Source organism: Typopeltis vanoorti, chromosome 4 (genome assembly GCF_054136105.1).
Source record: "Typopeltis vanoorti isolate ZY-2024b chromosome 4, IOZ_Tvanoo_1.0, whole genome shotgun sequence".
Taxonomy (NCBI): domain Eukaryota; kingdom Metazoa; phylum Arthropoda; class Arachnida; order Uropygi; family Thelyphonidae; genus Typopeltis; species Typopeltis vanoorti.
In genome coordinates, this window is record NC_143552.1 from 104,635,272 (window position 1) to 104,659,963 (window position 24,692).

A 24,692-nucleotide genomic window follows, 5' to 3' on the forward strand; every position below is an offset into this window, starting at 1 on the left:
TCAAAAGGAAACAGATGGAATTGCAAAGGGTTCTAAAATGAAGAAGCATAAAGGGAAATGGCCCCAGTCCAGCATGGAGAGATCACATTGAGTGAGTGGTATCAGTGGAACTAGCTGTAGATCCAGAAATGAGTTGTTGTGTTTGTATACCAATGCTAGAAGTATAAGAAACAAGACGGATGAAATGGTTGCACTAATTGTGTCTGTGCACCCAGAGATTGTCGGAATAAGTGAGACATGGTTAGATGAGGATGACATCCTGACAGGAATAGAGATGGAAAGGTATGATGTGTTTCGTGAGGATAGAAGGGGTAAAAAGGGAGGGGGAGTGCTATTGATGATAGAGAAAGAGTTATGTCCATACAAGGTAGAGATGCAAGAGGGAAATGGGGCCAGTGGTTTTGAGACAGTATGGTGTGAGATAGAGGTGAATAGAATCAAATACTTGGTGAAATGTTGTTATAGACATGGTAATGTGGATGGTGGTGATAGTGAAATGTATAGTCAAATAAGCCAAGCAAATAAGAAAAGGGTGATCATTATGGGTGATTTTAATTATGGCAATATAGACTGGAATGAAGAGATAGCAACTGGAAGTAAAGAAAATGAGTTTCTTGAGTTTTTGAGGGATAACTACCTCAGACAGTATGTAACAGAGGGCACAAGAGGATTAAGGGTCTTGGATTTGGTCATCTCATCGGAGGATGTAATTATCAATGAGGTATCAAATCATCCACCAATTGGTGAAAGTGACCATGAGGTGATTACTTGGGTGGTTGCCAGCAGTGCAAGGACCCCTGTGAAAAAAGGGTATATGTGGAACTACAAGGGGGGTGATTATGAAGAGCTCAGGAGACAGCTTGCGGATATAGCGTGGAATGAGGAGTTAGCTGGAAAAGAGATCAATGCAGCTTGGGGGATTTTCAAAAAATATTTAGTAGATGCAATGTCTAAATGTATACCATGGGTGAGAAGGTTAAATAAGGTAGGTGTGAGATGGATGAATAAAGAGATTAAGCATGCAATACAGAGAAAAAGGGCATTGTGGAGGAAGCATAAGAGAAGTGGAAGTAACCAATTTCATGAGGCCTACAAAGACCAGGCAAGGAGGGTGACTTGGTTGGTGAGAGTAGCTAAAGAGAGCTATGAACAGCAGTTAGCTAATGAAGCTAAAAAGAATCCTAGGGAGTTCTTTCGATATGTAGCCAGCAAAAGAAAGAATGATTATGGAAGGATGACATTGATTGGAGGAAATGGTATAAAGATAGCTGTTGCAGAATGTGTGGTGGAGATACTTAATGAGCAGTTCATAAAGATCTTTCAATCTTGTGAATGTGACTTCATGGAGAGATTAAGAGCAGTTGATGATGGGGAGGAGAGACTGACTGTAAGTGAGCAAGAGGTGTTTGGGGAGTTGAGTAAACTAGATGTAAATAAGGCTGTGGGACTTGATAATATATCACCACGTATTCTGAAGGAATGAGACAGAGAGTTGACACCTGCCTTGACATATTTTTTTAATACGAGTCTTGCACTCAGTCAAGTCCCTAAAGAGTGGAAGGAGGACAAGATTGTGCCACTTCATAAAGGAGGTGATCGAACTCAAGCATCAAACTATAGGCTTATCTGTGTGTCAATGTGTTGTGGTTAAGTTGTTGGAGAAGTTTGTGAGAACTAGGATCCAGAGTTGAGTTGACAATGGTATAATCTTTGATGGACAGCATGGATTTGCTAAAGGGAGGTTGTGTTTTAGTAATCTACTTACTTATTACAATAAGGTCACTGCTTCCTTGGACATAGGAGAAGGATACACAGTAATATACTTGGAAAAATAATATACTTCGCAAAAGCTTTTGATAGAGTACCTCATGATAAGTTGACTGTCAAACTAGAGCAGATAGGGTTGGATATTAGATTAGTGCATTGGATTGGAGACTGGCTATCTGATAGGTATCAACAAGTTGTGTATGGGGGTGCAATATCCAGGAAAAGGAAAGTCACTAGTGGAGTGCCTCAGGGATCTGTTTTAGGGTCATTACTATTTAACTTGTATATTAATGATATTAGCGAAGATTTGGATGGAGATATTCAGTTGTTTGCAGATGATGCAAAGTTGGGACGAACCATAAAGAGTAGTGAAAATGTTGTGGCCTTTCAAGAAGACTTGAATAAATTGAGTGGTTGGGCAAGCAAATGGGGATGTTAGTTCAATGTTGCAAAATGTAAGGTTTTAAAATTTGGAAAACAAAGATGGAATGCAGAATTCATGCTTGGTGAGAATATATTGTTGGAAGTAGAGGAAATAAGAGATCTGGGGGTGATAGTGGATAAGGATCTAAAATTTAGGGGACACATCGCCAAAATTGTGAAGACAACACAATGACTTCTGGGAATGATGCGGAGGACACTGACGTGTAGAAGTAGGGAGATTCTTGTTCCATTGTATAAGGTTTTGATTAGGCCACACATGGACTATTGTGCCCAGATTTGGTCACCTGGTTTTCAGAAGGATGAAGAGCTGTTGGAAAGGGTCCAAAGGTGGCTGACTAAGGTAGTTTCTGACCTCTGGAATGTTGAGTATGAGGAAAGATTGAAAAGATGTAATTTCCAGGGTCTAGTGGAGAGAAGGAAGAGGGGAGATATGATAGAGACCTACAAGTTGGTAAGGGGTTGTTATAGGATCAATGGTGGAGAAAGTTCTACAGAGAATAGTGGGAGATCAAGGGAGAACCAGAGGTCATCCCTGGAAACTGTATAAAGAGGGTGTGAGTAGGGGAGTGAGAGGCAGGTTTTTTTCGTGCAGAGTTGTGAGTGATTGGAATGCCTTGCCTGAGAGTGTGGTGTCTGCAAGGAGTTTGAATGTGTTTAAGATGCGGTATGATGAGATGTGTGTGTGAGATAAAAGGACCTCCTAGATGAGTCTTTGACTCCATGAGGTCTTGTTTAATAATAATAATAATAACTGCTACACTTTAGGGTAGCAGTCACCAGTGATTGTTTCATCTATGCATGTTTAATCATGTTTGTGCCAGAAGTTTTGATAGATTATGCAGGTTATATGCATGCAGATGATACTCTTGTGTTTTTAGCAATTGTGTTCTTGGTCATTAACGAATCTTGAAGTGCAGTCTAATAACAATTAATATTAAAAATATTTAAAATATATATATATCTTTTATAATTCTTAAATCCGGTAATGTGGATCATGGGATGTTTGAAATGTGCAATAGAAAATAGTGAAGAAAATTAAAATGTTATACTAACTGTGAAAAAGAACATGTCGATGAATTAGGATTAGATATTTTGTAATGAAAGTGAGTGTGAGCCATTAATTTATTATAATGCAAATGTTAAAAAACAAATATCTTATAATTTTTTGTGTTGAATGCAGTATTATTATAGCTTCTCCCAAATTGCCTTCATTGTGATCTCACAATAGACAGTTACTCTCCATCTAAAGATAGTAACAAACATATATGCCCATGGCAGGATTTTAATCTGCAGTCTGTTGGTTGGAGAGCAGATATGCTAACCACTCAGCTAACCAAGCCAGCTGCTATTTTTATTATTATAATAAATATTGTATATAGTTCACAGAATTATAAGATTTGTTTCAAGTCCTTTTCTTTGTGTTATGACTGAAGAGTATTCTAGAAAACTGTAAGGTCTCTGTTATCTGTTTTTAATTCCACAACCTGATTTTTTTTTTCATAATAATTTGTAATAAAAGCTATAATTAACTGATTTGCTTAACAGATGTTCAGACTATTATTTGATTTATTAATGGTTTTTTTATTGCATTCTTAGCTTCAAGTATTGTTGCTTCTCACTGTGAAAGCTGAATTACGATGTCATCAAAAAATTAGTAGTAGCAAGCATGAAAAAAGTATCAACAGGTTAGTGTTAAATTGTATATGAGAAATAAGAAATATATGTGCAAAATGAAAAGTTTCACTGTGGTTTTCACCATGTAAAAGTGTTTCCCATGCATTTGTGTAAATCAACATTATAACTGTGGTAGTAACACTGGTAAAATGTATTGCATTCTCTTAAATAAAGTTATTAAAAAATCAATAAGTGTATTCTTTTAATTAAAAAAAAAAACACCCAAGACTGTATTTTTAATTTTAAGCAAAAACAGATATGCCACTGTAGAAATAACATTTCTTCTTCTTCTTCTTCTTCTTCTTCACCCATAGTCTATGTAGACCACTAGGGCACTATAAAAATGACAGTTCTAACATACTCTCTCCAGGTGATTCTGTCTTGGGATCTCCTTAACAAGGTGGAGAATGAAGAATTAGTCGATTTTCTAATATTATCTATCCAGGTTATTCTAAGTTGCCCCCAGTGTTTTTTTTATCAGAAGTCAAGCCCTCTAGTGCTATTCTAGGTGAACTATCTGATCTAGCCACATGGTCACTACCAATGTATTTTAGTGATGATACTAAAATAATATTTTCTTGTATTCTGACAGTGGAGTAGATTTTCCTTCTACCCTTGTCATTTGTTATCTGTGCTGTGTATGGTATCTTCAAAAGTTTTCTGTAGCATTTAGTCTAGTGGATAGGAGGAAGTAGGGAAGATATGATAGAGACCTACAAGTTAGTAAGGGGTTGTTACAGGATCAATGTTGGAGAGGTTCTACAGAAAAGAGTTGGAGATCAGGGGAGAACCAGAGGTCATCCCTGAAAACTGTATAAAGAGGGTGTGAGCAGGGAAGTGAGATGCAGGTTTTTTGCATGCAGGGTTGTGAATGATTGGAATGCTTTGCCTTGAGAGTGTGGTGTCTGCAGAGAATTTGAGTGTGTTTAAGGTGCAGAATGATGAGCTGTATGTATGATAAAAGGACCTCCTAGATGAGTCTTTGACTCCATGGGGTCTTTGGGTAATAATAATAATAATATTTCATTTTGAAAGGCCAGGGGTATCCAGAATAAGGGAGAGGAATTGGTGGTGCAGATAGCATCAGCCTGGCCAAAAATTATTGCGATCACTGAGACGTGTTGACAGAAGAGGATATAATAACAGGGATAGAAGTCGCTGGGTGCAGCATTTTTCAGCAGGATAGAAAGGGAACGCGTCGTGGTGGAGTACTGCTTATGATAAGTGATGACCTATGTCCTCTAAGACTGGAGACTTTGGAAGGCAGTGACACTAATGATTTTGAAAGCATATAGTGTGAGGTAGAGGTTGGCAAGACAGGATATTTAGTGGGGTGTTGCTACAGACCCAGGAGTACAGAGGGTGGGAACCAGGAAATGTTTAGACAGTTGAGTTTGGCAAGTGCAAGAAGAATGATTGTTATGGGAGATTTTAACAACAGTAGTATAAACTGAAGATGCATGTAGCAATAAGGGAATGGAATTTCTAGAATTCTTGAGGGACAAATGTCTTAGGCAACATGTGATAGAGGGAACAAGAGGTTCAGGAGTTTTGGATTTGGTTATAGCATCAGAAGAGTTGATAATAACTGAGATGACATCTCTCCCACCAGTTGGAGAGAGTGACCATATGGTTTTGACTTGGAAAATGAATAGACATGCAGGAGTATCAAAGAGACGGGAACTTATGTGGAATTATAAAGCAGGTGATTATAATAGTCTTAGACGTCAACTTCGGGAAGTTTCATGGAGGGAGAAATTGGAAGGCCGGGATATCATTAGTGCGTGGGAAATTGTGAAAGAATATTTGTTAGCAGCAATGGTAAGTTGTATGCCACGAGTGAAGAAGAGGACACAATTTGGAGTAAAGTGAATGACAAACAATATTAAACAGGAATTGCATGTGAAAAAGAGGCTGTGGAAGAGATATAAGGAGACAGGAGAAGAGAAGATGCATGAAGAGTATAAGACACAGGCCAGAAGAGTGACTAGTATGGTAAGGAAGACGAAACTGGAATATGAGAGGAGATTAGCCCTAAGATCCAAAGAAAATCTTAGGGAATTTTTCAGATATGTGGTCAGTAGGAGGAGAAATGACTGTGGAAGAATGATACTGTGGGATAAAAATGGGAATAGAGTGACTGATGCAGAGGACATAGAATAGTTGAATTGTTCAATGAACACTTTATTGGAGTATTTCATCCTACAGGAGTCAGTTTTAATGCTAGAGGGATAGGGCAGGTTAAAGGTTTAGAGGTACAGGAGGAGAGTGTGTTTCAAATACTGAGTACTCCGGATGTCAGTAAAGCTGTGGGACTGGATGGTATTTCACCACGAGTTTTGAGAGAATGTGCTAGGGAACTGATAGTGCCTTTGACCTGGCTTTTCAATCAAAGTCTGGCTGCTGGAAAGGTGCCCATTGAATGGAAGGGAGGTAAGATAGTGCCACTGCATAAGGGCGGTAGCAGACTGGAAGTGTCTAATTATAGAACAGTTTGTGTGTCATCAGTAGTTAGTAAGATCTTGGAGAAAGTAGTCAAGGACTATATACAGCATTGGGCAGATGAGGGTAATGTTATCTGTGAGAGTCAACATGGATTTGTGAAGGGGTGCTCTTGTTTTAGCAATATGCTAGCCTTTTATGATAAAGTTACAAGAGCATTAGATGAGGGGAAAGGCATATACTGCCATTTTCTTAGACTTAGCGAAGGCATTTGACAGGGTGCCACTTGATAAGCTAACAGTTGCAGCACATGGGTCTGGATATCAGATTGGTCAACTGGATTCAGGATTGGCTGTCTGATCGGTATCAGAGAGTTGTGTGTATGGTGGGGCAGTTTCAAGAAAGCAGAGGGTTACAAGTGGGGTCCCACAGGGCTCAGCACTGGGACCTATATTGTTTAACCTTTATATCAGTGACATTGTCAATGAATTGCAGGGGGATGTTCAGTTGTTTGCACATGATGCAAATCTGGGAAGGATTATTAGTAATAGTGCAGATGTGGTAGCCCTGCAATAGGATTTGAATATGCTTGATAGAATGGGAAAATGAATGGGGTATCAGTTTAATGCAGCAAAATGTAAGGTCTTCAGGTTTGGGAAACATCGATGGGATACTGTATACTCTATGGGAGGAATTATACTGGAGGAAGTAGGGGAGACAAGAGATCTGGGATTGATGATTGATAGAAACCTGAAATTAGGGACATATTGCAAAGGTGGTGAAGGTAACACAGAGGATTGCTGCAATAATGAGAAGGACCCTGACCTGAAGAGATAAAACAGTTATCATTCCATTGTATAAGACCCTGATCAGACCACACTTGGACTATTGTTCTCAGATTTGGTCCCCAAGATTTGAAGGGGATAAATTAACTGTGGAAAGGGTACAAAGGTGGATAACAAAGATGGTTTCAGGTCTGTACAGTGCTAGTTATGAGGATCGGCTGAGGGAATGTTGACTGCACAGTTTGGTGGATAGAAAAAGGAGAGGTGATATGACTGAGACTTTTAAACTGTTGAGAGGTGGTTACAGGGTTGATACTGGGGAGTTCTTACGCTTGGTTGACAGTGGGAAGGAGTGATGACAAGTGGCCATCCCTGGATGTTTAAATAAGAAAAGCCAATAGTCTTTAAATAAGAAAAGCCAATAGTCTTTTCTTATCTTCCTTTAGCAGTGCCCAACACTCATATAGTAAAACAGGATTAACAAGGGTATTGATAAGATAGAGTCTTGTAGTTAAACTTTATTTATTTTACTTCCAAAGTAGCTGTATCCTCCGAAGGGCAATAGTTGCTCTTTAGCAATGTGTGCTTTAATATCATGTTTTGACTGGCCATCTCTGTGTTTTTTGCTTCTTAAATAGGTGAATCTTTCTACTTCTTCCAATTTTTCATCATTAACTAAAACTTTCACAGTTTATTGGCTGAAGACATCATTTTTGATTTGTGAATTCTGATCTTTAGTACATTATTACTATATGCCATGCCTCAGAAACTGTCTGTTAAATATTATAATTGATGTTAATTCATTAGGTCAATGTTGTCTATGAATTGAGATTATTTATTTTTTATTTTATTATTATTTTTTTTTTTTGCCACTAACTCTAATTCCAATAGCACTGTTTTGCAAGGCAAAGTTTATTATGGTGAGTATATATGTAAATTTTTTGACTAAAAAACGAATGTGACAAATGTGACTTCCAAATATCAAATGATAACTGAAAATGAGTTTAATAGGTTGTGATAATATAGATATTTAAACCGACTAGTTTCGCCACATATTCTAGTGGCTTTTTCTGGGTCAGGAAGAATATTAAAATACAATAAGCAGTAAGCACGAACCATTATATAACTGAAACTAAACATGTAGGAATCATTACACAATAATAAAAAAAAAATAAACAGAAACATGTGGAGCTTGGAAGCTGGCATGGGTCAGTCATTATTCAGTAGGTATACATGATAGTTGACAGAAAAGTATGATGTGTGGAAATATCTAATAAGTGACTTCCAAATATCAGATGAAGTCTTCACTTGCACTATACTCTATCTAACTGCATAGATTCTGACCTATGTATGGTCTTGTTTAGTTAATATGATTATTGGTACTTACAATAACATTTTTCTAGCCTCCAAAATCAGACAAATCAAAAAATTTAGCACTATGCACAAGAAAAGTTTCATCCCAAGAATTACCTTATCCAATGAAAAAGTATTATTTAACATTTCTGATCATAACTTGCAGTACCGTCGACAGGGTGTAGCATAGAGGTAGCCTGCCTCACGGCACAGCTTGATAAGGACTCTCTTTCAGTCATATTGTGGTAGGCAATATGACTGAAAGAGAGTCCTTATCAAGTTGCTTATTATAGTTGCTATACTAACAATTCCTGTTAGCAAGGCAAGTGCGGAAAGATATTTTTCCAAGCTTAAACTGATTAAAAATTATTTGCAAACAGCAGTGACCCAAGAAAGATTGGTTGGTCTAGCAACTATATCGATAGAGGCAGACATAGTTTATTGTGCGATATCCCTGTAGAGCAAACATTTAATTAATAATAATATGTAATCGTTTTGCATTAATGTTTGTCTTGTAATAAAAACAAAATCGCAATTGGAGAGTTTCTTAAATTTTTGTCTTATAATCCGCCAGGAGTGATATTTAATTGTTTGCCTCAGGGCTCAATGCAATCTGATGCTGGTCCTGATAACTTGACATCAGTCAAAGCTAGAATTTTAAAGAAAGGGTTCAACTTTGCTGTCATGCCAGAGCAATATTCCTAAAATAGATATTATTTGAAACATGGATTAGGTCCTTGACTTTCTACCTCAACCTTGCAAATGACATTAGAGTGAAGATTGTGATCCTTCTCACTTCTTATCCTCCTAAAAAGAACATCAATTCCTCGGATAAAAAGATCTCTTTCAAATTTAAAGAAGAACAATGATATTCTAATACTTAAAGCTGATAAAGGCAATTCAGCTGTTATCATTTCAACTGATTATATGTCCAAAATTTCATTTTTACTCTCAGATACATACCTCCTTACACAGTTATGACACTTGCAGATGATCTGTTTCTTCCTATCTCTCAGCTATTTTAGACATTGTCTCAACTCAAATTATTTCATGAAATGGAAAAATCTACAAGCAACTATTTGGCTTTGCAGTGGGAAACCTTCTATCTCCTCCATGTGCTGACTTATTCATGGAAAACTTTGAAAAAGATTTCCTGATACCTACAAATCCAAACCGTCACTTTAGTGGAGATATGTAGATGACATATTTATAATCTAAAAACATGGTGTGGCTGAGTTACACGATTTTCTTTCATATATTATCTCCTTCCATCATAAAATTAAATTCACTTTTGAACTTGAAAGTGAAGGAAAATTACCTTTTCTAGATGTTTTAATTTTGAAAAAAGCAGAAAGCAGGCCTCTCTCTTGGCTTATCCCATAAGCCCACTCATACAGGTCGTTATCTACATTTCTCTTCATTGCACCACACATCACAAAAAAATTAGGTATTATACATACATTGAAAATAGTGCGATCTCTATTATAGAAGATGAAGAAACACTAAAAGAAGAATTACATTCTCTTCTCCAACTATTGGTGAGTAATGGATATTCTAAGAAAATAGTAAAAGAATACTATGCTCTATTCCTGCTCCACAACAAATTCCTGACATTCACTACAGAGCCTTCGGTTTCCATCCCTTATATTGGTTGACTTTCTCTCAAAATTGCCAATCTTCTGAAATCTCATGACATAAGAGTGGCTTTCAAGCCTGTTGACTGACCTGTGCCAGTCTCCAAGCTTCAGGTGTTTCTGTTTTTTTTTTTTTTTTACTTTTGTGTAACAAAAGTTCCTAATAGTTCCTACATGTTTGGATTTAGTTATGTAATGGTTCACATTTACCTCTTATTGTATTTTTTTTGTTCTTCCTAACCCAGAAGAAGCCACTAGCATATGTGCTGGAACTAGTCGATTTAACTATCTATATTATCACAACCTATTAAACCCAGTGTTAATTATCATATTTCACACTAAGTTTATTATATAATCCAAATATAGATTAAAAAGCATTGGCAAAAGTATGCAGCCACGATACACTCCTCTTTCCATTTTTAAAGACTTGCTATAGTTGCTATTGATTTCTATTAACATTTCTGAGGAATGGTAAAGAATTTTAATTGAGTGTACTACTATTTTATTGTCTATTCCATACTGATTCAGTATTTTCCACAATTTCTCATGCCATACTGAATTGCAGGCCTTCTGTATATTTATAAAATTGTGACATAGTATTTTATTGTTTTTGATGTATTATGCTCTTGTTTTTACAGAAAACTGCTTGATTCTCTGAAAGTATACTTTCTATTTTTATTTCAGTCCTAGAGAGTAAGATTTTTAGAAAAATTTTGCTTGGATGACTGATTAAACTAACAGTTCTATAATTCTGCCATTCTAACAAAATCCTACCATTTTCATCCTCAGTTGACCTTAGTATTGGTGAAGGGTTTTGTTAATCTACTTATCATTTGGAAAGGACTTCTAAGGTTTCTTTGTGGTTCCTCTTTAGTCTTTTCACATTCATTCAGAATTCAGTTGGTTTTAGCTGTTTTAATTTTATTTTTTATTTTGTTTAGTTCTTTATATTTTCCCCTGTTATTGTTATCCTTGTTTATACTGGATTTTAAGGTTCTCCTTTGATCACATAGTTGTAAAATGTCTTCTATAATCCAGGATTTGATTATCCTTCGATATTTTCATCAGTTATGGTTTCAAATGCCCTGTAAATTGCTTTGGAAAATAGTCTGTATTCATTTTCAATACTTCTGAATTCTTCTTGGAAGTTATTCAAGGAATTAGTAATGTGGGATTTATGTTGTTCTCTGATATGAGATTATTCCAACTTCTCAATACTATATCTTTTTCTTTGTTTTTGGTTGCCTTTTATTTGTTTTTCTTTTAGGTTCTAGGTAACAATGTTGTGGTCACTGCCAATATCAGCTCCTGGAAAAAGTCTAGTCTTAGGAAGGTTAACTGATATTTTATGTTGTCTGAACATGTATATGATCAATTAAATTGTAGAGAGAAATTATTTATTAATCACAAACATTTCATTTTACATATCATAAAACACCATCAGTGTGAACTGAAGAACCATAATGGAAATTTGGATACAAAAGAAACAGAAAAATGCATGCATTGCAGTAAAATCCTTATCAGCATACAGTCATAATAATCATATTATTATTACATAACACCTCATCGAGGGAGGGCACCTACTCTTCAACTCTCTGTCTCCACCACTCAGTCCACCAACTACAACAAACTAAAACTACTCCAATGGCATCTATCGCCAATCACTACTAGTATTTTCACAAACATCCATTCTCACAGTGGGATTCGAACCCACAGCCTTTTGGCTGGAGAGCAGATACACTAACCACTCGGCCAACCAGACCAGCAGCATGAATAGGATAACTAGAATAACACATTATTTGAGATGTGTGTGTGTGTGTGTGTAGGGGATATATATATATATCACCATCATCATCATTTATGCATGCATAAATGATGATAATGGTGATATATATATATATATATATATACAGTGATATTCATATTATTTATTTATTTAGCGTTAAGAAGAATACATGCATATGCCACCACACACACACACACACACACACACAGACACACACAAAAGAAGGACTTACAAGACAATAAAGTATATAAGAGATGTATAAAAAGATACATAGTGTGAGATGACACTATAGTCATATATACATATAAAAATATGCAAGTAAACATAAAATTAAAATTGAATGTCTAAGTTCGACAGCCGGTCTAAGTTTCAACAGCACCTGTAGAAAATGTTATAAAGTCAGTTACAGGTCCCATATAGACTCTGTTAGGAAAGTCAAGCGTGATAAGTTGTATAGTTTGGTTATCCTCGCCACAGTTACAAGATGAGTTTGGTCTTATCCTCCAAGTAAACAATGAACCTCCACACCTACCATGGTTGGTGAAGATCCTATTTAGGGAGGTCCATGTTTTTCGAGGTAGGTCGAACTCTGATGGAGGGCTATTTGAGTTAAAGACAGTCTGCCAGATTACTGGGGCTTGGGCAGTCCATTCTGTGTGCCATGCTGTTGTTGCGTCATAGCCCTGTTGTGCCATTTAATTAGGCAGATGCCTTGACTTAAGCCTCAATTGTTGTCAATATCAGAGTGTATAGGAAGCAGTGGATTCCGGCAAATTTTGTTATATTCACGAATCAGGTTGTCTTGGCATCGTAGTTGTGGCAGTTGTATGTGGCTTGAACTGGTAGCCAATATGATGGAGTAGTCTTTATTGTTCCAGAAATTATATGCATTGTATGATTCAGGATAACTTAATGTGTGCACTATTCAGCCAGGCAGCAGAGCAGTATTCAGCAGTTGAGTAAACAAGTCCAGAGCAGATGTCCTTAATGTGGCAAGCCCCTTCACCCAGGTTGTTCCAGCAAATTTGTATGTTATTTCTAGTCCTCAGTTGGCAGCATTATTGGAGAGATGTCTATTAAAGGAGATGGTTCTGTCTAGGATATAACCCAGATACTTTGGATTAAAATTGTGTGGTAGTTTGTTCCCATTTAGTGGCACTCTTAAGATATCACGTGCCATGCTATTGTTCAAATAGAAACAGCATGTTTCAGTTTTGGTAGTGCTTGGAACAAGATGCCACTTCTCAAAGAAGTGGTTTAGCTCCTCTAGGTCACTAGTTAGTATGTGCTCTATAGTACAGAAGTTGTGGCATTGGAATATGATGCACAGATCATCAGCATAAGCAAATTTTTTCAATGTTGTCCTTGGAAAGTTAGAAATGTACAAATTGAATAGTAGAGGGGCCAGAACTGATCCTTGTCGGAGTCCATTGTTAAGTGTTCTTGTCTTGCTCATATCATCATCTATAACTACCTGTATTGTTCTATTGGACAGAATAGTGTTGATCAGATGTGTCATTTTTTTTACATTTTAGTATTTTAAGGAGAGCTTGTAGATCATGCTTCCTCCATACAGTGTCAATGCGACCTTTGAGTCCATAAAGACTGCACCAGTTTTAAGGTTTTTCGAAACCAGATTCTGTATGAGTCATTAGAGCCAAAACTCAAACTTCACATCTGCCCCTGGCCTGAAACTAGCCTTCCAATAATAATAGTACTAATTCTAATTCTATTGTAAATAAGTCTTTCCAGACACTGAGCAGTGCTATAGGTCTATAGCTTTCAAGTTTATCAGTGGATTTTCCAGGTTTTAGAATGGCTATTATCTTTGCCTTTTTAAATTCTGCTGGTAATCTGCCTATCTATAAGATATTAGAGAAAAATTTTGTATTTGTATTTAGTATTTGTATTTGGTCCAGAGTTTTTTAAAAATTCAAAGTGAATATTATCAAATTCAGGTGCTTTACCAATTTTCACTCACTGGGTTCAGCAAGCAGTTCTTCTTTGGTGAATGGATTCGATAAATCAGTCGCTTCAGAACAACCTTCTTTAAGTCTACTCGATTCCTTTCTAATTATTTTAGTATGGATTTTTTCTAATTTAGCTCTGGACATATTCACTATTCACTGGTGATACAGTTGGCCCTAAAAGCAGCTTTTGCTTCAAGCAATGGGAATTACTACCCAACTTTTAAGGAGGTTCCATGCCTTCTTGCTTGAATGTTTAACATTCAACCTTTCAGTGGTGTCAATCCATTTGTTCTTTCTAGTTTCATTTAAACTGTTGATAAGATCATCTGCAATGTCTACGCGTCTGCTATTCAGAAAGTTTTTATAAGTACTTCACTGGTTTTGTTCCGGCCAGGTATGTATTCTTTTCTATCACCTCTAGGGATGTGTTTTTGGGCTGTAGAAATTACTATTTTCACAAATCTTCGGTGGTTACAAGATTGTGGTGGAATCCAGTGCACATTTTTATCTAGATCTGATGAAAAGCTGTTCCAGTTTATCTTGGCAAAATTCCAGTGTGACAATGGTGAGGTTCAGTAATTGTGATTTGAGGGCCCACCTCAATAAGGATAGGGCGGTGTTAGCTGTGTGGGAATCTTCCTATGATGCGATGGCTGGTGGACGCTGGGAGACCCCTTTGATTGGTTGTAACAAAACAGGTCAGGTCTGTTTTATCTAACCAAGTTAAAAGTGCAATTATCCTTGGGATCAAAAATCAGCTTTATGTTGTTTGCATCTGCCCAGTTGACTAGCTAGGCATCATTTGCATCAATTTCTCTATAACCCCATTCGGTATGATGACTGTTAAAGTCTCCAATATAAACAGCAGGTTGCATTTTTTATTTATTAATTATTAAAAAAAAAATTATTATGGGGTGCTTAAGGGTCAAATCTGTATAACTGAGAGGAAAAATCCACATAGCCTTTAAAGGAATGCGAAGAACCGATCAGGGCTTCTGACCTAATGTCCAATCCTCACCTTCTCGTGGTGCACCTTGTTCGGTATCTACTTTGATACTGAACGAACGAAGGTTGGGCTGGCAATTTGGGATTTAGCCGACCAAATTGTATTATTATTGGTTAAACCAAAATAAAAAATGATGGTACAACATGACAAAATTTCATGCCAATTGAGACGTCACCCAGTTAAACAAGGCCCCCGTTGTTTTCGCCAGGGAACCAGGGCGAACAGTGAAAAGTCAGCTACTGGAACAAATCTGAAAACAAACCTCAACTCAACATCACCAGAGTTAAAGATCGGCACTATCAACGTAAGAAGCCTGAATGGCAAAGAAATGGAGCTAGCTGAGGAATTAGATAAGTACCAGATCGACACAATAGGGGTGACTGAAACAAAAAAGACCAAAACTGGTGAGATCTTTCTGAGCAATAAATACAAAATGTTATATTCAGGCAATGACAATCAAGGAAAAGAAGGAGTAGCCATAGTATTCAACACAAAATACGAGGCTAATCTTGTTCAATGGAAGGCAGTTTCAAGAAGAATGATTTGGGCAAATATCAGAATGGGGAACTGGACAACGAGACATATTTGTGCCTATGGTCCCACAGAAAATTCCTCCACTTCTACCTTAGTAGAAGTGGAGGAATTTTTTCAGGCTTTAGAGAAAGCAACTTACACAATGAAAAAGGAAAAGTTGGTCCTTGTTGGAGATCTAAATAGCAGAGTAGGAAATGATTGTCAGACATACAAAAATATTTTGGGAAAATTTGAAGAAAAGAGCAAAGCTAATAATAATGGCAAATGCCTGTTGGATTTCTGCTCAGGCCATGGACTGGTTATTACTAACACCATGTTCCAACATAAAAATGTGCACAAATTCACATGGAGAGAAGAGGCTAGGAATAAGAAAAGTCTCATTGACTATGTTATTGTCGATAGTGATGTTTTTTCCCTGGTGCAGGACATTAGAGTGTACAGAGGATTTGAAATTGGAAGTGATCACTATTTAGTCTTGAGCAGGATAAAATTGAAAATCATATTGAAAAGAATAACATCTAAGAAAGTTTTAAAGTGAATAAAAGTTGAGCAGCTCTCAGATGTGAACTGTAGACTAAAATACAGAAAGATTATTGAAAAGAAAATGAAAGAGTTTGAGAACAGGAATCAAACCTTGGAGATTCAGTGGCAAACTCTGAAGAAAACATTGATTGATTCTGCTAGAAAGGCATGTGGTGAGGTTGTGTGCAAGGATAAAAAAATCAGAACTCCCTGGTGGACACAGGAAGTTAAAGAGGCAGTGAAGGCAAAGAAGAAAGCATATCAAAAGTTCCTGGCAAATAAATCAGCTTTTACTCTTACAGAATACAGAGACAAATGTAAGAAAGCTAAACAGTGTGTAAAACTAGCTAAACAAAAGTCATGGGAGGACTTTGGCAAGAATATAGAAAATAAATATCAAGAAGGTGGCAAAATATTCTGGAGGTTGTTGAAGAAGCTTAGGAATGGAGGAAATAGTGCTAAAATGAGTTAGAGATGATAAAGGTGACATGAAAACAGGAGAAAAAGATATCCTTGAAGTATGGAGCGATTACTTTGAAAAACTGCTGAATGAAACAAGCAGTGATGACAGCACAGTGATAAAAAACACTGACCAGGCATGCAGTCAGGAATATACATCCATACTTGAAGTAGAAAAAGCCATCAAAGGCTTGAAATGTGGAAAGGCAGCAGGAGTAGATGATATTCGACCAGAAATGCTGAAGTATGGTGGTATAAAAGTCTTACAGTGGCTGCACTGCATAGTTCAGAAAGCCTGGACAGAGGTACGAATTCCCGATGATTGGAGTAGAGCTCTCATAGTCCCCATATATAAAAGGGGAAATAAAACTGAATGTGAGAATTACAGAGGTATTTCCCTACTGAGTGTTCCTGGCAAGATCTATGCAAGTATACTTGAGAAACGGTTGAGAAGAATTGTGGAAGAAAAGTTTGGTGAAGAACAAGCTGGATTCAGGCCAAATAGAGGCTGTCAGGATCAGATCTTCACTTTACGGCAAATAGTCGAGAAAGCATGGGAATATAACAAAGTTCTGTATTTAAGTTTTGTCGATTTGGAAAAGGCATATGACAAGGTGCCAAGAGAGAGAAGCTATTCAATACGCTGCAGTTATATGGTGTCAATGGGGCATTATATCAAGCAATACTTTGTCTTTATTTGAGTTGTAAGTCAGCAGTTAGAATTGAAGGAAGTACAGGAAGATGGTTTAATGTTAAATCTGGTGTGAGACAAGATGTACATTATTCCCTCTGTTATTCATTATCTATCTGGATCACACTATGAAGGAAAGTGGTATTAAACCTGATATCAAAATTGGAGATGTTAATGTCAGCTCTTTGCTTTATGCGGATGATGTTATACTTCTAAATAAATCTGCTACAAGTCTGCAAGATTCTCTGGCTAAATTGAATAACTGTTGTAATAGATATGGTATGAAGGTCAGCAATAAAAAGACAAAGACAATGAAAATAGGCAGAATCATTGAAAATATCAACTGTGTTGTGAATGGAGAACCTGTGGAAGAAGTAAAACATTTCAGCTACTTAGGCACGATTTTTACTGAAGATGGTAAATTAAATAAAGAAATAGACAACAGAATGAGCAAAGCTGGTATGGTGGGAAGTCAATTGAATAAATTCTTATGGAATAAGAGAGAAATTAGTCGGAACACTAAATTAGCTGTATACAAGACAGTGTTGAAACCAGTTTTAACTTATGGATCTTAGAGCTGGGTCAGAAGTAAAACACTTGACCAAAGACTAGAGACCGCAGATATGAGAGTCCTGAGAAAGATTAGAGGCGTGAACAGATGGCATCAATGGCAATATCCTATTAAAAATGAGGATATTAGGAAAGAACTTGACATATCAGATAAAAAATGGATTATGTCTCTTGCACTTATGGTAGACATTACAACTACCATAATGAACTTAATTTGACCCTGCAGGACCAAGGTAAATTACTAGCAGAACTGTTTTCTGGCATAAAAGCTTTTAAAGGCAAACTATGTCTGTGGAAGAAATATATGATGGAAGAAAATCTACATCATTATATGTTGCAAATCTGCATCTGCATTTGGATGGCAAACACAAAAGGAAACTTTTCTTGGTATTATTGTAGATTTATCAACGGAATTTTCAATAAGATTTGTGGATTTTCTTAAAAATAGCATCGAAATGCGATTATTTTTGCATCCTTTTAATGTCAACATCGATGCCGTACCAAACTAACTATAGACGAAAGTTTTGGAATTACAACTCAATGAAACATTATAGAATGCATTTTTGTTAGAAAATATCCAAACATTTTATCGATACTTACAAAAAAATTTGAACATTTAATCATTTTCACAAAGAAGATGATAGACGCATTTGGAAGCACATATATAAGCAAACAAACATTTTCTGCCATGAGTTTTAGAAAAAAGAAAGAAAATTTTCTTCTTGACTTGCTGATGAATATGCTTCGATTCGAATTTTCACCTTAGGTTATCGAGTGGATCTAGATAATTTGGCTAAGGGCAAACAATCACAAAAGCATTAAGCAAAGAGACACACATATTGTGATGCATAAACTATATTAGTTTGTTTTTACATGATAATAAATTTTCATTGAGTTTCATTTTCATTGTTTCATATCTCGTACTTTAAATATTTCTGTGTTTTAAGATTGATATAATAAAAATTGACAACCTAAGTATTTTTTTCAGTCACTATTTTCTATTAATTAAACGCTTGCGGCCCGATTATTAAAAATAAAAGTTGAATGTGGCCAGCGAGTCTGAAAAGGTTGCCAACCCCTGGTCTAGATGATGGAGAATCTTTCAGTGTACTTCATTTTGGTATGGCTTGAAGTATGTTGTATCTGTATAAAACTGGTCAGATTTTTTTCGAGATGCCATAGATGATGCAGGGAATGCAAATTGATTTTTTATGTTCTGAATTTTGGGGGAGGGGTGAGTTGGGTATGGGGGGAATTGTAGAACATTCTGTTGATTTTGTGAAGGAGAAAGCCAAGGCTCAGAAATTGTTGCAGATGTGATTGATCTCTGTATATAGACTGGTGTGATCCAAACAAATAGTTTCAGCTTGATTAACCAAGGTTAAGGAACCAGAGTATCAAGAGCAGACACCTATTCTTTTCCTTTTCATTGGTGAAACAGATCCTTGGGTGTTGGCTGTTGAGGTCTGCTTAAAATGTTTCCAGTGAATCCTTGCCATGTGGCCAAACAGAGAACATATTTTCCATGTAATGTAGCCATATTGTGAGTTTGAGAAGGATCAGGTTTAGGGTCCGTGTTTTCAAAATGTTCCATTAAAAGACTGGCATGGGAGAGAGGGGGGGAGCTCATAGGTGCACCTTCAATCTCCTTGTAGGCTTTCCTTGCCACATAGAAAAGCCTGAGTTTATGGTAAAAACTGAATAAGGCTGCTATGTTATGGGAAAAGAAGGTTTGTGGTTCTGAGGTTTCTTTTAAGGATACATTCATGAATAGGGAGGCTGTGTGTAAATTGACCATGATGTCAGTACGTTTAAGGATCAGGTCTGAGAAGCAAGATTTGAAGTGCACAAAATTTTTAATGTGGGATGATTATAGACTGTGTATCACACCATTATAGACTGTGTTGCCTATAATGAAAGAGTTCTTGGGCTAAGTGTTTGGCTACTTTATGAGTAGGGAAACCAATACTGCTCACTGTAAGTCTGAAGGATCTGTTCTATTTGTGTAATTATACTACTTACATACTTACTCTCTGTCCCATGGCACAAAAGGCTGAGGATCCATTTGTTCCAGATACCTTTATCCTGTGAGACTAATTCTGCTTCTCTCCTGCTCTCCCAACAACCATTCTTCTTCTTTCCCTTTCTATCACTCTCTGCCAAGTTAATTTAGGCTTTTTCCTTCCAGAATCCATGACGAAACTACTATAGGAATCTCTTTCTCTCTACTGTCCATTCTCATTAAAAGTCCAGTCCATTTCCATTTGGATTATTTTATTTCACTGGTGATACTTTTTTTGCTCAGTCAGTTTATATAATTAGTGATACATTGGAGCCAAAATATTTTTAATTTTTTTATGCAGCCATTTTGTTTCAGCTTCTTGTTTATTGGTCAGTTCCTACATCTCTGATCCACATAATATAATAATACTCGTACAGTGTTAACATTGCTATTGAAGGTCCTTATTTCGGTTTTATTATAATATTTAGATGATTTCCATATATTATTCAGTTTTCGGAAGGAAGTATTTGCTTTTGTTAATATTTGCATTATATCCTTGTCCACTCCACCTCCAGTATCAGCATTAGCTACCAAATATGTAACATACTTAATCTCTTCTACTACATGTTGATTGATTTTAATTTCTTTGTGACATTTGCTGTTCACTCTAGGAACATTTATTTTAATCATATTTATTTTAAGGCCAATCTTTTTTTGCTCACTGTAGACAGTACTTCTGATTTTGCTTATATATTAGTGTATTTTGCTGATATCAAAACAATGTTGTCTGCACTTTCTAGATCTTATAACTGTGATATAAGATTCCATTTAATTCCTCTTCTTACACCTGTACCTTTTCTCCAATTCCAGTAACTGACTGTGTTATGCAGCAAACCAAGCATCAACTCTGTCTCACACAGTCCTTATCTCAAACCATTCTAATGTGGTTTACTGTGCAATAACACGACTCTTACTTCCTTTATACATTTCTTTGATTATTCTCATATTTGAAATACAATTTTATTAATACAGACCAGTATTTTACAATAAAAACATTTATTCAAACCTACCAGTTTCGCCAGCAAACTGTCTGACTTTTTCAAGGTATTACGGAGATATGAAATGCAAATTAAAAGGAACATAAAAAACGTTGTAAACCAAACTAGTGTCTATGGTTACACGTTTTGCATGACAGAGATGACTTATTGTTCTTATTCATTATCACGCATGCGTGTTTGTTGTAGACTTGTAATGTGATTACTGGCTAGCTGTAGTTCAGATTGATTGAGAGAGAGGATCAAGTTTTTCCACGAACTGTTTAGAATTACACCCTGATTTCTGTTGAGGTTTCCGCCGGTTATTAGTACTATTGTGGCTTCCTTAAATACACGATGCCTGTAGTCGTCATCGAGATATGGCATGGAGCTGTTTTGCCAATCTATCGTATGGTTAGACGTGCAGAAATGATGTGCTAAGCCAGAAGAGATGCTACTGTTGTGGTTTACGTCACCAAGATGTTCTTTTTGTCTAATTTCTAAACTTCGTGAAGTTTGTCCAATGTAGGCAAGACCACAGGAGCAGGGAATGTAATATACTCCTGGATATTTGTAGAACGGAACTTTATCTTTTGGAGATCCTAAAACTTGTCTGATGTTGGTGGTTGGTTTGAAGACCACTCTGATGTTGTGGGCTCTTAGTATTCTTGCTATTTGATAAGAAATTGACTTGATGAAAGGTATCACTACAGTAGAAATGTGCTGACGGTGGGATTCTTCTTGTCTGGGGTTGTCATTGTATAGATATTTTTTGATGATGTTTTGAGGATATCCATTTTGTGATAATGTGTTGGCTATTAGTGAGAGTTCATTCTGTGTATTCTCTTCTTCTGATATAAACTTTTTGGCTCTATGTTTCAACATGTGGATAATACTCAGTTTGTGTGATTTGTGATGGTTTGAAGTGTAGTGAAGATATCTTCCAGTATCTGTGGGCTTTCTGTAAATGGATAATTTGACACTGTTAGGTTGTTTTTTTATCAAGATATCTAAAAAATGCAGTTGGTTGTTGTTTTCTACTTCCAGAGTGAATTTTATCTTGCTATGTATTGAGTTGATTTTATCCACAAACGATTGTAGGTTGTCTAAGCTGTCTTGCCATATGATGAATATATCATCCACATATCTCCACCATGTAGATGGTCTCGGAGAGATTACAGAAAGAATTTCTTTTTCAAGTTTTTCCATGAAAAGGTCTGCACAAGATGGTGATAGTGGGCTTCCCATTGCTAGGCCTTCTAATTGTTGGTATATGGTGTTGTTAACCTTGAAGAAATTAGATTGAAGGCAGTGTCTAAACATCTGTGTGATGTCTAGAGGAAAGAGGTCTTGGATGATGTTTGTTACCTCTTCTACTGGAACATTGGTGAAAAGGGATACAACATCTAGGCTGGCTAGCATGTCAGTTGGTGCAATCTTAATGGCTTGGAGTTTATTTACAAAATGTTGACTATTCTTGATATAGGATTCTGTTGATCTTATTTTATTATTTAATAAGTTTGCAAGATGCTTTGCCAAAAGGTAGGTTGGTGATGATCTTCCATCAACTATTGGATGGAGAGGTATATCCTGTTTATGTATTTTAGGTGCCCCATATAGTCTTGGAGTGATAGGATGTGAGGATTTTAGTGTTCTCTTCACTTCTTCTGGCCAATTGTTACAATTTCTGATTAGTTGGTTTGTTTCATTATGATTTTTTATTGTGGGGTCTCTGTCTAGGATTTTATAAGTTGAGGTGTCTGATAGTAATATGTTTAACTTATCATAATAATCTTTAGAGTTGAGGATAACTGTAGAATTTCCTTTATCAGCTTTTGTAATAATGATATCTTTATTTTTCTTCAAGTTGAGAATTGCCTTTCTATCATACGGAGACGTGTTGAGAACAGGTTGTTTGGCTTTGGCTAGGATTATTGTACTTTTGAATCTAATAGTGTCGGCAACGTTTTTTGGTAGTGGATATAGGTCTTTTTCATTTCCACACATAAAATCCATTTTAGGAATGTGTTTGGGTGTAATCGCAAAATTAAAACCTTTTTTGAGAATATCAGATTCATTTTTTGTGAGGCTATGATTTGACAAATTGAAAATCACTTTGTCATCCGGGAGGTTGTTTTGTGTCCAATATTTTTTCTTGTAAAGTTCATTGAATTTCCTAATTTGTTTGTCCTTATAAAGTTTGAAAGTTTTTTCATAACTGCGTTGTATCATTTGATCTAATTGATTCCATATGGCGTATTCTACGTTGTTGGAAATTTCATCAAAGAACTTGCGGCAATTAATATCAGTTTTATTAAGTTCGTATCTCGTGTGTTGTTTTCATATCTCCGTAATGCCTTGAAAAAGCCAGACAGTTTGCTGGCGAAACTGGTAGGTTTGAATAAATGTTTTTATTGTAAAATACTGGTCTGTATTAATAAAATTGTATTTCTATTATAAAACGACCAAAAATGTATAATTTATTCTCATATTTGTTAGGAATTCCACAGCATCTAATAATTACACTGGCCAACAAAAAAAAAAAAAAAAAATTCTGCTGATTATGATCTGACACTTGTTTTTTACTAATTTGGGTGCGCTGATTTCAAATATCAAACCCATTTTTTTTCTATCACGTCAGGTTTTTCCTCTATGGCATTTTCTTTTTGTTAATTTGTAAGTTTTTGATAGTTTTAAGGAGGCAGTACTATTGAGAGGATCAAAAAAAATCGATTTTTTAATATTATTTTCTGAAAGTATGTACTTTTAAAAATCTGTTCCTAACTTTTTATCAAGAAATTCGAAAAATTCCCGAAGATATAGCCTATTATTCAAAGCGGTGTGCAGATCAGAATCGGAGCGCTCACAGCTCTCGCTTGTTAGTAAACGAATAAATGCTTAAGAACCTGCAATGACACGTACTGGAGCTTTGAATGTGAGAGAGGCCGATAACCGACCTAATACATTTAGGTGATGAAAAGTAGGCGATGACAACTGCCGAAAAGTAGGCGATGATGAAAACAAATGAATGCCATATGCGTCATAGCGGACAAAGAACAATCGAAATCAGTCAATCGTTAATCAATCGTGGAAGTATGATGAGCGCTTATAATGTTTCAATAAAGTCTCTGGTTTTTTTTGTCTTGTTAATTGCATGTTAGTCGGCAGTGAAGAAAATACATCATGTCTACTACTCGAAAATGTGTCAATAGTGTAGATTCCTTCTGCTACATTTGTGGCAGCTTTACTGTTCCCAGTCAAAGGACAAATATCACTGATTTCGTTAAGAAAGTGTACTTTGCATACTTTGACGTAAAACTTGCAGATCAGGACAATTCATGTGCTCCAAATAAAGTGTGTAAGTCATGTGTAGAAAATTTACGACAGTGGAGCAAGGGAAAATGCCAAAAATTAGCTTTTCGCATTCCAACGATTTGGCGTGAACCGAAAAATCACGTAGATGATTGCTATTTTTGTTTAGTTCAAACTTCTGGTTATAATAAGAAGAATAAGAAAAAAATTGTGTATCCAAATCTCGACTCAGCAATTCGGCCAGTTGCTCAATCTAATGAAATAGCATGCCAATTTATAAAGGACTTCCTTTACTTGAGAACGAGCATGATCGGGATATGCCAGATGTTCTTGAGGAGCAAACCCAGATGTTGATTTAGACAATGAAAATTTAATTTTTAGTTCTGGACCGCAACGTTTTACTCAAGCAGAATTGAATGACTTAGTAAGAGATTTGGGCCTATCAAAGGAATCATCGGAATTGTTAGCCTCAAGATTAAATGAAAAAAAACTTACTGGAGCAAGATACGAAGATAACTTTTTATCATAGCAGGGAAAGTAATCTTGTACAATATTTTAAACACGAGTGTGGGTTTGTTTACTGTAACAATGTGTCAGGTTTACTAACTGAAATGAGTGTTGTACAATATCATCCAAATGAGTGGCATTTATTTATCGACAGTTCAAGAAGAAGTCTCAAGTGTGTCTTACTACACAATGGGAATGTA

General features: G+C 36.2%; 1 protein-coding gene across 1 annotated transcript in view; it reads left to right on the forward strand.

Annotated features, from left to right (window-relative positions):
• Positions 1–24,692, forward strand: part of LOC150107569 (uncharacterized) — a 613,086-nt gene that overhangs the window by 505,576 nt on the left and 82,818 nt on the right. Inside the window, exon 24 of the mRNA XM_090392132.1 lies at positions 3,808–3,896. Within this exon, the coding sequence (XP_090248258.1) occupies positions 3,808–3,896 (89 nt within the window). The remainder of the gene's footprint in view (positions 1–3,807; positions 3,897–24,692) is intronic.